General features: G+C 47.9%; 1 protein-coding gene across 3 annotated transcripts in view; it reads left to right on the forward strand.

Annotated features, from left to right (window-relative positions):
- The window catches only part of RAB3C (RAB3C, member RAS oncogene family), a 65,205-nt gene extending 56,723 nt beyond the window's left edge, over positions 1 to 8,482 (forward strand). For all 3 annotated transcript variants that reach the window (XM_037038497.1, XM_037038498.1, XM_037038496.1), the window contains exon 5: positions 6,789 to 8,482. In XM_037038497.1, the coding sequence (XP_036894392.1) occupies positions 6,789 to 6,976 (188 nt within the window). In that variant the 3' untranslated portion in view covers positions 6,977 to 8,482. The remainder of the gene's footprint in view (positions 1 to 6,788) is intronic.
- The last annotated feature ends 4,784 nt before the right edge of the window (positions 8,483 to 13,266 follow it).

Raw genomic sequence — 13,266 nt, forward strand, 5'->3', positions numbered from 1 at the left:
GTTCGGCCCTCTTTCCCCAGTCTCCTCAGCACCCGAGGCAGTTAGGGATGGAGGGTGGTGAATCCCGCAGACAGAGAGAAGGAAGACCTGGAAGAGGGTGGTCAGGGTGGCGTCCAGACTGTCTCCACCATCCCTGTGTTGTGTCCTTGCTTTTGACTAGTCAGGGCTGTGCCACTTTAGGGAAGAAATTTCTACACAGATGTACTTGTCACTTATAAACCTGAAAATCGTTTGGTTCAAAGAATTTTTAGACCTGAGCCCAGAATTGTGTAATGATATTGTTACCAAAGAGCCAGAAAATGGGCTCAGCTTTTTTACCACTCCAGCAAACAGCGTGGGCACTGTGAAGATGAGGTCACAGGAGAACGTAAGGAGGCCCCGGTGGGGGCCTTTCCTCCCACCCCCCACCTCCCGGCACCAGCCCAGGCCCTCCTCGAAGTGCAGAGAAGTGTAGGGAAGGTTCTGGGTTGGAAAGGCAGAAACGTTTTGTGTTCCCGTGCAAGTTTTCCCATTGGTTTCTAAGTGATTTACTTTTCTCTCTATCCAAACAGGCCAGCAGTTGTTGTGGCAACCGTTATTTGCACTTTCTTAGAGGGTCATTTACCTCCTTTAATGTGGTTTGTTCTCCTCATGACAACACAGGCCTCCACAAGTACTCACGAGCGATCGCGTGTAGGGCAAAGGCACACTCACAGTGCACAGTAAAGGTTTTGAAGGTCTGTGCTGTGTTTTTTAAAAGGTCTGGTAAGATGCAGCGTTTGAATGCCGTCTCCCACACACGCAGGTCAGCTCAGTTTTTTAAATGTCTACCATTTCGGCAGGTGGCTCAGCACTGTTGCATCATCCATTTGGTTACGAAGAATTCTCCACTGTGGATACTTATCCGCATGGAGCATTTGCTTTTCCTAGTTGAGGGCACTTGATGCAACTGACTTGAGGCCGAGCTCCTTAAAATCCTCGTATGTAAATCACCAAACATCCAATGTAAATCACCAAACGTTTGCTCAGTGTTTTCAGTACGCCAGGTACTGGGAACACAAGGGCAGGTAACCCCTGCCCTCAAGGGGCAAAGGTTACAGTGCCAGAGACAGGCTCTGCATCGCCCCCTACTGGAGGGGGCACATTCCCAGACCCACAGCGGGTGCCTGAAGGAGCAGACAGCACCACACCCAGCCTCTATGTTTCTCCCTGGACACACTCGCCTGTGGTGCGATGTAGCCTGTGAACTAGGCACAGTAAGAGGTTAACTGCAGTAACTGATAATAGCAGAACAATTGTAAGAGAACACTGTAATGAAAGCTATGTGAATGTGGCCTCTCTCTCCCACCCTGAAAATACCTCGTTGTCCTGGACTCACTGTTCTTCTTGTGATGACATGAGATGATAAAATGCCAAACCTCGTCCTGAATCTGGGTAACTGCAGTAAATGGCTTGATGTCGGGGACCCCTTGCTAACCCCCTCATACAGGCTCATGCTTTGTGGCACAACATGATGCCTCCGGCTGCAAACGGTTTTCTGATTAGACATCTTCTCCCCGCAAGTTGAATGCCTTTTCCATCTTAACTGAGTTCTTACCGCACACTGCGCTGCAACCTCTTCAGTTTGAGTTGTGACAGCAAAGTGAGTGCTGACTTCTTTCTCCTTCCTCACAGTTTCACGGACAGATTTGCTCTCACTGTGGATCTTAGCCACCCCGGCATGCGTTTTTTCCTTTCCTTATTAAGTCAAGAACTTTTCCCTTGTGAAGGAAGCACACCCCAGCTTCTCTCTGGCACACCGGGAGCCAGCAGCAGTGCCCGTGCACTCTGGGGCCGTGAGGGGGAGTGAAATAACAGCCCCTCGAGCAGAAGCACGGTGGTCCCCGCAGAGCAGATCTGACCACTGAGAAGCTTCACAAGGACGAACAGCGGGAGCACCCAGAGCACGGAGACGCAGACGGAGGGACGGGTCACATCTCCAGTGGGGCAGAATGGGACGGGGCGGGATTTTATCACACAAGAACAATGAGCCATTTAAAGCTTATGAATTGTCCAATTCTGGAGTATTTCTGTCCCGGTTGACCCCAGGTAACTGAAACCGTGGAATGTGGAACCGTGGATACGACTGGACGATATGCGTGTTTCTGGCCTTCCTGTCCTGGCTGTTTCATCCCTCCTGCTCTGTTGCTGGGCTCTCCTGTATAATGCTGGGCCTCCATGCCCCCCTCCTCCTCCCCTGCTCCGGCAGGCTTTTCTGTTTGCTGGGGGCTGCACCCCCCCCACCCCCCGCCAGGGACACTTCAGCTTTCCATCCCCGCCGGCCACTCTCCTCCCCACACCCTTCCTCTGTGTGCCCCTCCCGATTCCCATCCCAGCCCCCGGCTCTCACCTGGACTCCCGCACCTCTGCCTGCCTGTGTCAGTGGAGTGCAGTTTTTACCAGTGTCCTGAAGTTTTCACAGTAAAGATCTTTCACCTCCTCAGTTAGTTTTATTCACAAGTATTTTACTGATTTTGATCCTATTATACATGGATTATTTTTACCTATTTTTTCAGTGTATACAGAAGCTACTGAATTTTGTATGTTAATTTTATAGCCTGCATCTCCACTGAATTTTTTATTAGATTTAATGGGTTTTTTTGTTGGGTCTCTAGGATTTTCTCTGTACAAAATGTCATCTACAAGGAGAGATTTTTCTCCTTCCTTTCTGGTTAGGGAGCCGTTCGCATGTTTTGCTGCCTGACCGCTAGGACGTCCGGGCACTGGCGGCAGAGGAGTGAGGGGCCCGGAAGCCTTGCCTTGTCTCTGACCTCAGAAGAAAAGGTTTTGACCTTTCCCTTTGGTTGCTGAGGAATTTCCCTTCTACTCCTAATTTATTGTGAATTGTTATGTGAATGAATGTTGAATTTTGCCCAGTGCCTTTTCTGCATCTGTTGAGATGGTAGATAACTTTTCTTTCAGTCTGTTAACCTCGACGTATCACGGAAGTTGATTTGTGTGTGTTGGACCATCTCAGCCTCCCAGGGATGAAACCCACTGGACCGTGGTGAAGGACCCTTTGACGCTGCTGTGTTAGGGTGCTGGAGTTGTGTTGAGAGCGGTTGCGCCTCTAGTCATCAGGGATATTGGCCTGTGGTTTTCTTTTTGTGTTCTTTTCTGGCTCTGTTATCAGAATAATGCCTTCACTGCAGGGCTTGAAATCGGAAGTATGATCTGCCCTCCTGTAAAATGACTTTAGAAGTATCTCCTCCTCTTCAATTTTTTGAAGAGCCTGAGGTAGATTGTTGTTAATTACTCTTTGAGTGTTTGGTAGAACTTACCACTAAAGCCATCTGGTTCCAGGCTTTTCTTCATTGAGATTTTTACTTACTGACTTAATCTTCTTACTACTAATTGGCCTGTTCATATTTTCTGTGTCCTCCTAATTTGATCCTAGTAGGTTCTATGTTTCTAAGAATTTTTTCATTTTTTTCTCAGTTGTCCAGTTTATTGGCCTATAGTTGTTGATTCTAACCTTTGACGATTTTTTTGTATTTCAATTGCAATGATATCAGTTGTAATGTCTTCTTTTTTCATTTATAATTTTGTTGATTTGGGTCCTCTCTTTTTTTCCTTGGTTGGTCTAGCTACACTTGTCAACTTTATTTATATTTTCAAGGAACCAACTATTAGTTTTATAAATCTTTGTATTGTTTTGCTGTTCTCTGTTTCATTTATTTTGCTCTAATATTTATTTTCTTTTGTTCTGCTAACATTGGGCTCAGTTTGTTCTCTTTTCTTGTAGTCCTTTAAGGTATGGAATCAAGTTTTTTGGATCTTATTTCCTCATGGAGGTGGTCATGGCTGTGAATTTCCATCTTAGACCTGCTTGTGCTTGTATCCATATATGTTTTGTTTTCACTTTTGCTTGTCTCAAAATCAAAATTGATTGGAGATTCAGTCTGTTTAAGGTAATTATTGCCCTGGCCTGTGTGGCTCAGTTGGCTGGTCATCTTCCCGCAAACCGTAATTATTGATGTGCTAGGTAAGTACTTACAGTTCCCATTCTGTTGTTTTCTGGCTGTTCTGTAGACCTGTTGTTCCTGGTTTTGTATCTTGCTGTCTTATTTTGTGTTTAGATATCTTTAGTATCAATATACTTAGATTTCTTTATCATGATCTTCTGTATAATTATTACAGGATTTTTTCCTTGTGGTTGTCATGATATTTATATAAAGTATCCTAAAACTCTAAAACCATACTTCAAAGTAATAATAGCTTTATTTCAATAGCATGTCTAAGCCTAACACTTTTATTTCCATTCTCTCTCACAATTTAGGTAATTGATGTTACAGTTTACATATTTTTATATTATGTAGATAATACCAGGTTATCATAGTTATGGTTCTTTTCACTATGTTTGCTTGTTGGCTTTTAAACTACAGTTGTAAGTGAATTATGCACCACCATCACCATATTACAGAATCTAACTTCAACTATATATTTACAATTAACAGAGTTTTACACTTCCTTCTTATGTTTTTACAATGTTAATTAGCATTGCCTTAGTTTCAAACAAAGGCTTCTTTTAGCATTTCTTGTAAGACAGGCCCACAGCTTTTGTTTGTTCAGGAAAGTAGTCTCCACTTCTGAGCAGTTTTGCTGGGTATAAAATTCTTGATTGACAGATTTTTTTCTTTCAATATTTTGAATATATCATCCCATTGTTCTTTGACCTGGATAGCTTTATGGGGTATTTCCTTCTATGTAACTTCTCTCTTTTTTTTTCTTGCTGCTTTCAGGATTCTCCTTGACATTTGACAACTTAATTTTATTGTATCTCAGTGTAGCCCTATTTGGTTTCAACCTGTTTGGGCTCCTTGGGCTTTGTGAATCTGCATGTCCATTTTTCTCCTTATTACTTTAAATATACATTCTATACATTTTTATCTCTCTCTCCCATCCTTCTGTAATTTCCATAGTACAGCTATTGATTCTCTTGACTGTGTCCTATTAGTCCTATAGGTTTTCTTCACTTTTTTCACTGTTTTTTTTTCCCCTTTTACCCCTCTAATTGGATAATCTCAACTGTCCTGTCTTCTAGATCACTGATTTTTTCTGCATGGTTGCATTTGCTTTTGAAACTCTCTTTTGAATTCTTTGGTTCAGTCATGTATTTCAGCTCTAGGATTTCTGGGGGTGGGGGGGTGAGGGTTTCTACTTCTTTGTGGAATGTTTTTTTTTTGTTCTTGAATTGTTATTATAATTTTGTTTAGTTGTTTGTGTGTTCACATAGTTTACTAAACTTCATTGTGAGAACTATTCTGAATTCTTTTGAGTTCATAGGTCTCCATTTCTTCAAGGGCAGTTATTAGAGCTTTATTAGTTTTCTCGGGTGGTGTCATGTTTGCCTCAGTTTTTGTGATTCTTCTTTTTTTAAGATTTTATTTATTTATCTTCAGAGGGGAAGGAGAGAGGGAGAGAAATATCAAATGTGTAGTTGCCTCTCGTGCGTCCCCTGTTTATGGGCCTTCGGCTCAAACCCTACAGTTATTACTCGGGTTTCAACGGCAGAATACATAGTAGCCAGTGAGAGTCGAGTGCAGGTAAGCCATCTAACTAAATATACAGTAGCATCACTGAATTAGAAAGTGTAACTCAAGAGAATTGCTTTTTGTTGTCCACCCTTCGGTACTATGTAAGAGAATAAGTATTTCCGGGTTGACATAAGCACAAAACATCTGTCCATTTCTTGTCCTTTGGCCCCAAGAGCTGGGATGAAGTCACAGGATTTAACCTTTCCATGTGCTTGTGGCTGCGCTGAGATAGGGCGGGGCGTACCCAGAGGATTTATAGGGTGTGGAATTCGAATCAGGAAAGTATTTCTGTGTTCAACCCAATACCTCCTAAATCAATGTCCCCTGAAAGGAGCAGAGCAGTCCCTGGGTGGTGTCCTGGGCGGTGTCCTGGGCAGGTTGCCATGGCAACGGAGTGGCTAGCCCAGCCCCAGACTGGGAGTGCAAACAGTGCAGAGAGAGTGAGCAAGCCGCCTCTGCCCAGGTACAGGAACGCATCAGCACAAGTGAAACTGTCACTGCACTTTTTAAATACCTTCTTGGGATTCTGGCAGCTCAACTGAAACTTATCCAAGTGCCCTTTCACAGCTGTTGGTGAAAACATTGCTGCTGAGGGATGGCAGGTGTGCAGCAATCACCCACCATGCCAAGCTGCACAAAGCCCCGGAGGCTGTCGGGCTGAGGCTGCTCAGACATTTCTAGGGGAGGGTTATGCACGCTGGTGGTGACTCCAAGGATGCGCGGCTCCCCCTGGAGGCCACCAAAGCCACACCCCAGCCCTTCAGGGGCGATAGGGGGTGAAAGTGGGATCTTTCACCTGGGCATCTATGGATCCCTTTGTGAAAGAATCTGTGAAGACAGGAAATCTGAACTTTAGGTTAATGAAAAACAAAAAGAAAATTAATCACTTTGGTAGATTTCAAAACAAGGAAAGAAAACAGTGCCAGATAACACCAGTTCTAGAAAAGATCCTGAGAGGGTGTGTGGCAACCAGGGCGGGGGAGGGTGGAAGGCAAACTTGGGGTTGAGGGCGTGTGGCATTGCCGTGCGAGCTCTGGCCACAGGGCAGTCTGTCCACCAGCCCTGCCGGAGCACCAGTGAATCGAGGAGGAAACAGCACGCGGACAACCCGAGTGCATGTGTGTGCCGACGTGACCCCGCTGTCCACCTCCATCTGCTCCTCCCCCCGTCGCTGCCCACCCACAATCAGCAGCAGCACAAAGTGACCAGGCTGCACTCCTGTGCTTCTTCCAGGGTTTGAGTTCTTCGAAACGAGTGCCAAGGACAACATCAATGTCAAGCAGACCTTCGAGCGCCTGGTGGACATCATCTGTGACAAGATGTCAGAGAGTCTGGAGACGGATCCGGCAGCCACTGCCGCCAAGCCGAACACGAGGCTCCAGGAAAGCCCGCCGCCACCACAGCCTGGCTGTGGCTGTTAACGCACGCACACACAGGCAGCTCCGCGGGCGGCAGCGCTTGTAGCAGGTGTATCGGCCGAGATTTAGCTGCCCGGGGCCGTTTTCGGGAACCGTCGATGCCCGGCTAGGATGTGTGTGGAGTTCCTGGGAGATCTCCAGTGCTGATAGGTGGCAAACACATGATCCTTCGATTCACCTGGTACTTGCATGTGGTTTGTTATTTGTCTTCTAAGGTCTTTATGTTTCAGATTTCTTCTCCGATTAAGCTACTGCTGGGATCTCAGAGGTAATAAATCCACTCCTCTGACTGGTGCAGAGGGCTCGGCTGACGCTGGTCACTGGCCAGATGGCAACAGAGGAGTCGCTTTGGTTAGGAGGGCAAAGGGGGGGCGGTCTCAGGGGATCTGATGTGCTTTACTCCGAACTGAAAACCAAGCAGACATGTGACTCGTGTCTTCTGAGTAGTCACCGCTTTCTGGCTGGTGTGCTATGCAGGAAATGTGTCTGTTTGTCATTGTCAGTAACAACAGGGGAGACCATTGACTATAAAAAGACTAAAATATTGAGTTTAAGGTTCTTTCAAGTTTGCTAAGAGATTCCATCTGCCTGACTGGAGCTCGGTGTGAACGGAAATCTCAGTTGAGATGTTGAGATGAGGAACCCCCTAGAGGGGTCCTCCTTCCACAGAGGCCTCTGACCACCACACATTGTGCCACAGGCGTTTAGAGCAGCAATGGCATGAGCAGCTGTGGAATGCTGGCACACGAGGTCCCCCATCACTTTACTAGCTAGCCCCCCATAATGCGCACCAGCCCCCCATAACACACATTACTCCCCGTAATGAGCATTAGTCCTCACACGGCGCACTAGTCCCCAGCCTCGGGGTGGGGGTGGGGCAGGAGCTGGTCCCAGCCCTTTGGCCACGGTTCACAGGCTGCTGCCCAACCGGCTGCCTTGGGCCTGCACCTGGCCAAGTGTTTACCTAAACGCCAGCTAGTTGAACAGAACCTCCATGGCTCCCAGGCTGTGAAGAAGCCCATTTCCTCATGTGTCCTTCCAGTCCAGCTGTCCCTAGCTCTGTCTCAGGCCCCTGTGTGCTGCTTTGAAACACGCTTCAGTCACTCAGAGACTCCAGAGCCGAGACAGTGCCTCCTTGCAGGACACCACCGGCCACCTGGGCAGAGAAGGGAATGAGCTGTGCCAACGCCGCGCCTTTGCCCAGACTTCCCGCAACCCCCCTGTGAGAGGCAGGAGGACTCTGGCCTTCCGATGGCACTGGAGGAAACTTGCCGGCTGTCACCGCCCAGCGTTGGGGACAGAGGGGCCATGGGAAGGCGGCTAGCAGATTAGGAGGACTGTCACACTAGGTGGACTTCCCCCGTCCTTGGTGCTTGCATTGAAGATATTTCTCAGCTCTTGAAAAATAAGAGACTCTTCCCATGAAAGTGAGTACTGGTGCAAATTTATTAAACAGGGACGTGAATGTGGAAGGAGATTTTGGGGGCAATCGCCTGCAAGTCGGGGCAGTGGGTCCTGTGCACTGGCAGTGAGTCATCCAGTGAAACACGGGGAAAAGCCTCTGGATGTTTTAAGCTTGGCCTGTGCTGTGTCCCACTTTTAGCCTAAGATATACAGTAACTGGTAATAAAGTTTTACTTCAGCAACCCCCAAGGCAGGCCTTAGCTTATTGAAGACAAGAAAACATTAATGCTGTATTAGATTTTAATGGGCAACCAGCTTCAAAAGTCACAGAGATTAGGCGTGAAGGAAAAAAAGAGGGCGGGGCATCCGAGCAAGTCTTGGGCCTGCTGGCAGCTCTAAGCCCTGGGGGGCCCCCCCTCCCCCCCCCGCGGCTGTGGTGCTGGTTCAGCTGCGCTCGCTCTTGGACTCACCGCAGGGGCTCCGGGAAGCCTCTGCCACTCACAGTCCGCTGTCGTGGGGAACGGGCAGTGCTGGGGAGTGGAAAACCGAACAAGAAAGGTCAGGAGAGTGGAGGAGAGGGTGGAGCTTCTGCCTCTTGGAATCCTTCCCCCGATGAACTGACAGCTACTGAATGAGCCGGCCCAGGACCAGAGGAGCAAAGGCAGGTGCCCAGGACCCTTGGTGAAACCCCCGGGCCGGGGAGGGGGAGTAGACAATGAACTGCCTGAGATCCTCCCCAAGGAACGTTCGGTAAACCCCGCTGTCCCAACCTGGATGGAAACCAGCCTTCCTAACTGGTCGTTGGTTTCAAAATGCCCATCGTGGTATGAGTGTCCTCAGTGGTAAGCTTCCAGAGAGGAGGCCTCAGAGCTGGAGTGAGTGCAGGCCTGGGTTCTTCCCGCAAGGCAGGTGGGGCGAGAGAGTGTCCTCTGTGCCCCATGTCATCACGAGATCCCGGTTAAAATCAAATTTGACGAAAGAGGAACCAGCCTAGGGTTAAGTAAGTAAGCGTCTATTTATTGGCATCAGGTCATATTAGTGATAAATTGCAGCACAGCAGTTCCGAGGGTTTTCAGACATTTGGCCAATGTGGGCACGCCCACGTGCACACTGAGTGCACACACACACCTGTGTTCGCTCCACCTGCCCACAGCTCGTGTGTACTAACTAAATGTGTGTCCCAAAGCTCGACATCTGAAAATATTTGCCTGTTAGTTTGTAAAATTAGACAACCATCTTTTGTCTCTGATGTAATTCAATTAGTGTTTCAAGTGAATTTCTCTTTCTCATGCCCCCATCACCTCACTGGCCCCCCAGTTACTTTCAGGAATAAACCTTGATTGTTTTGAGTAAATACCTGCAAGAACTTTGGTTTTGCTACATTTCTTTTGTTTCTAATGTAAGTGATGAATCGGACTGGAAGTGGCTTTTTCAAACAGTCGTTCATGGAGCGGATCTGCATTTCAGCCTTTTGGATGTCGACGGGTGTGCTAGCAGGTACACGGCTTCTTACAGCCTGAGAGGGCGCGTCCAATGGCCGGCCTCACCCCCGGGCTCCTGAGCAGGGTTGCTGTGGGGCGGTGAGTTAGCCCATTGCTGCCACCACCACCCAAGAGCTTCCATGGCCCTGGGGAGCCCCTGAAGGTCCTGAGTACCTGCTTAGCTTCCCTTCAGCCCATGTCTCCTCACTGCCTGGAAAGTAAGGGCCAAGCTTTGCATTTGGTCAGGGAAGGGTGACCACGCTTCAGTCACAGCAGAAAGGTGAGCCCCGTGACCGTAAGTGCGCAGTGCGAGTCCACAGAATCACAGCCCAGGTTGTACGAGACAGCTGCACGTGCACCAAACACGGACCTCAGTGACCTAACTCCTACCCAGATGCATCGCGGCTCTTGTGTTCAGCACAGTCGTTCTGTTTCAGGAACCAGTTCAAACGCCAGTGATCACTGCACCCACGCTGAGAACAGACTTTCAGGGACACGATGGAGCACAGCTCACTGTGGCCGCATGTCCGCGAAGCAGCGTTGGCAGTGGGGCATCCCAGCCGGCAACCCGTGGCTCCCGCGGACACGCCGTCCCATGTGTCTGACCACCACCCATCTGTCAACCCACCGTGGCACCCATGGGGCTATTTGCAGCTGTTTCCAGACTCTTCCCAGCCTCTCAGGCCTGAGTAGTTGCTGCATGTGAAAACCAGAGAACTCGTATTTTACAGTGATGATTAAAACCTTCCTAGACCGAAACGCCTTTGTTGACAGTCTTCGCAGAGCATCGTGGTGCTCAGTTGGCTGCCTTGGCTTCGACGTGCTGGGAGGTGACCCGCCTCTCTCTCTCTGCGTCAGAGTGGGTGTGGCCAACACCTGGGGCTCTGGCTCCCAGTATGTGTCCTTGGTGTGCAAGGTCAGGGCCACGTGGACAGCCAGACCGTGTGGCCTCCCAAGAGGTGGCCTCCCCAGCTCTGTGCATCTGTCTGTCTGTACTTGACAGTTTACCAGCAAAGGGGGGAAGTGTTGTTAATGAGCTGAACCATTAGGATCAGCTTTCTAAAGTCTTTTGTATTTTAGGCAAATTTTGACCCAAGTCAGTTACAGAGATAAACCTCTTTTATGTTCTGGAATGAATATGAAACAAATTGGGCAAAAGATGAAGGTTATGACCAGAAAAAAAAGAAGCACCTTTATCCCTGTAGCGCACTGAAAGGCTTCAGATCCCAGAAATTCAGTTTCCCTATGGGGGCCAACACAGATTGGGGAATTTAACTAACATGTATCGACCAAGTCTTCCTGATATTGCATAAATAAATGAGGCTTTTCCAAAACCCTTTACAGAAATTCTTGACACTCCAGTCAGATAGTATTTCCCTTGGCAGGTTAAAATAGTTACGTGTGGGTCACAGGCAGCGTTACCCCTCCCAGCACAGGCACACTCCCCCACACACACACACATGCCACTGTGACGGGAATGTCCCAAGTGACGCGTCCTCAGCGCTGGGAGACGGGGGCTCTGTTCCGCCTGTAACTCACGTTTGTCTACAAAGTTCTGTGAGATAGATTTGCCACACTGATCTGTGTGTCTGCAATCATAATTAATTCCCATTAAAAAGAGGATAGAGTGAAAATAAATTTTTCAAAAGAATCTAGATAGCCCTGGCTGGTGTGGCTCGGTGGACTGATCACGGTCTGTGAATCAGGGAGTTGCTGGTTCGATTCCCAGTCAGGGCACATGCCTGGGTTGCGGGCCAGGTCCCCAGTGGGGGCCATGTGAGAGGTAACCACACATTGATGTTTCTCTCCCTCTCTCCCCCCTTCCCCTCTAAAAGTAAATGAGCAAAATCTTTTTTAAAAAAGAATCTAGATAAAAGAACCTTTGCCAGAGCTCAAGTGTTCGGACCAGACCATCCATCTGGTGGACGAACTGGACTTTCTATGGGCGGCTCTTTTCTGCTTCCTGACTTTTTACCCCGACAGTGTTTCAGAGCACTGCCCTCACAGAGCCACAGAGCCGAGGACAGGACACAACGCTGAGCTTCACCCTCTACCTCCTACCAACACTCATTCCAGTGGCGTTTCCACCAGACACTGCCTGCGGGAAGGAGGTGGGGCATTACCTGTGTGTCACCTGTGTTTACACCTTTCTTCTGCCTAGACAATTGAGAGTTGCTGTGACTTTGTTTCTAAATGAAAATATTTCCACAATCCTGTTTTTGGCGGCCAGAGGTGGCTTCGGTTCACGGACACCATTCTCGATGACACAGACGGCGCGGGAGCCACGCAGATGCCTTTCAGGGAAGCGGGCGTGGTGGCATCTGCCCGGTGGCCCCATGCGTGTTGTGAACGTGGTGAGGTCTGGGGCTGCCATGTCGGTGGAATGGACTTCACGCATCGCCGCGTCATCCCGAGGGTGTGTGCAGAAGGAGCACTGTTTGTAGCTCCTGTTAATATGTTGTTGGTGTCAGACGTGATGTGGCGCCATTGGACTGTCCGAGTGTACAACTATCTAATGGTGTTTGTGGAACTGAAACGTCTTAAATGTTGCATGAAATACGTTGTGAAATCGATTTTTCTATTTTCGACACCTCAGAATTGAGGGTTCATGGGCCAATATGTGCAATATTTAACGACTTACTCAGTGTATATAGACTAGTGAAAGTGAATCATGATGAATGTGTGAGGTGCTCTGGCCGGTGCTGTGGCTCATTCAAAGGGTTGCCTGTAGCTGTATTTGTCTGGTGGTGCAATTTATAGAGTAAATGCCTTGTTCGTGTCGCGTGAAACTCTTCTGTGCCTACTTCAAAGTGATTTATTCCCTATAAGACCAGACATTTAGTACCTGCAAATATACGCCAATTTTATACTTTAGAATTGTGGATTTTGTTTTCAAGAAAGGATGATTGTTGGTTTTTTATATAGGTATTTTCTTGTTTAGTTCAGAAGTCTCCTTTTGCCTCTCTTAAGAGGCTAGTTTACATACCTAAGAAAATATATGCACATAAGAAAAAGTCATTTTTATTCTCAGAAGTGTTGCTCACATGTTCTGTCTACTAGGAACTTTGACTTCTGTGTTTGTATGGGTACTTTATTGTGACTTGACCTTGTATTTTGTTCACAAATGTAACATTGTCAACCCTGAAAACCCTAAAATATTTGTCTTTTTAGCTTGTAGCTAATATTATAGTCACATCAATTCTCAATTGTCCATTCCAGTGATGTAAGAGAAAGGGAAGTGGGAGCCCCCCCCCGCCCCCCGCACACACGGGCAGGTCAGCACAGTCACACACTCGCTCTCTAGCCTCCCTGGTCATCCCTCCATCAGGGGCCTAGGGCTTCACCGACATACAAAACTGAGAAATCCAGTGTGGCTTCTGGGTTACCAAAAACTGTAATCATTCATGT

Source organism: Sturnira hondurensis, unplaced genomic scaffold, assembly GCF_014824575.4.
Source record: "Sturnira hondurensis isolate 20B ecotype Veracruz unplaced genomic scaffold, ASM1482457v3 Scaffold0024400, whole genome shotgun sequence".
In the NCBI taxonomy this organism is placed as follows: domain Eukaryota; kingdom Metazoa; phylum Chordata; class Mammalia; order Chiroptera; family Phyllostomidae; genus Sturnira; species Sturnira hondurensis.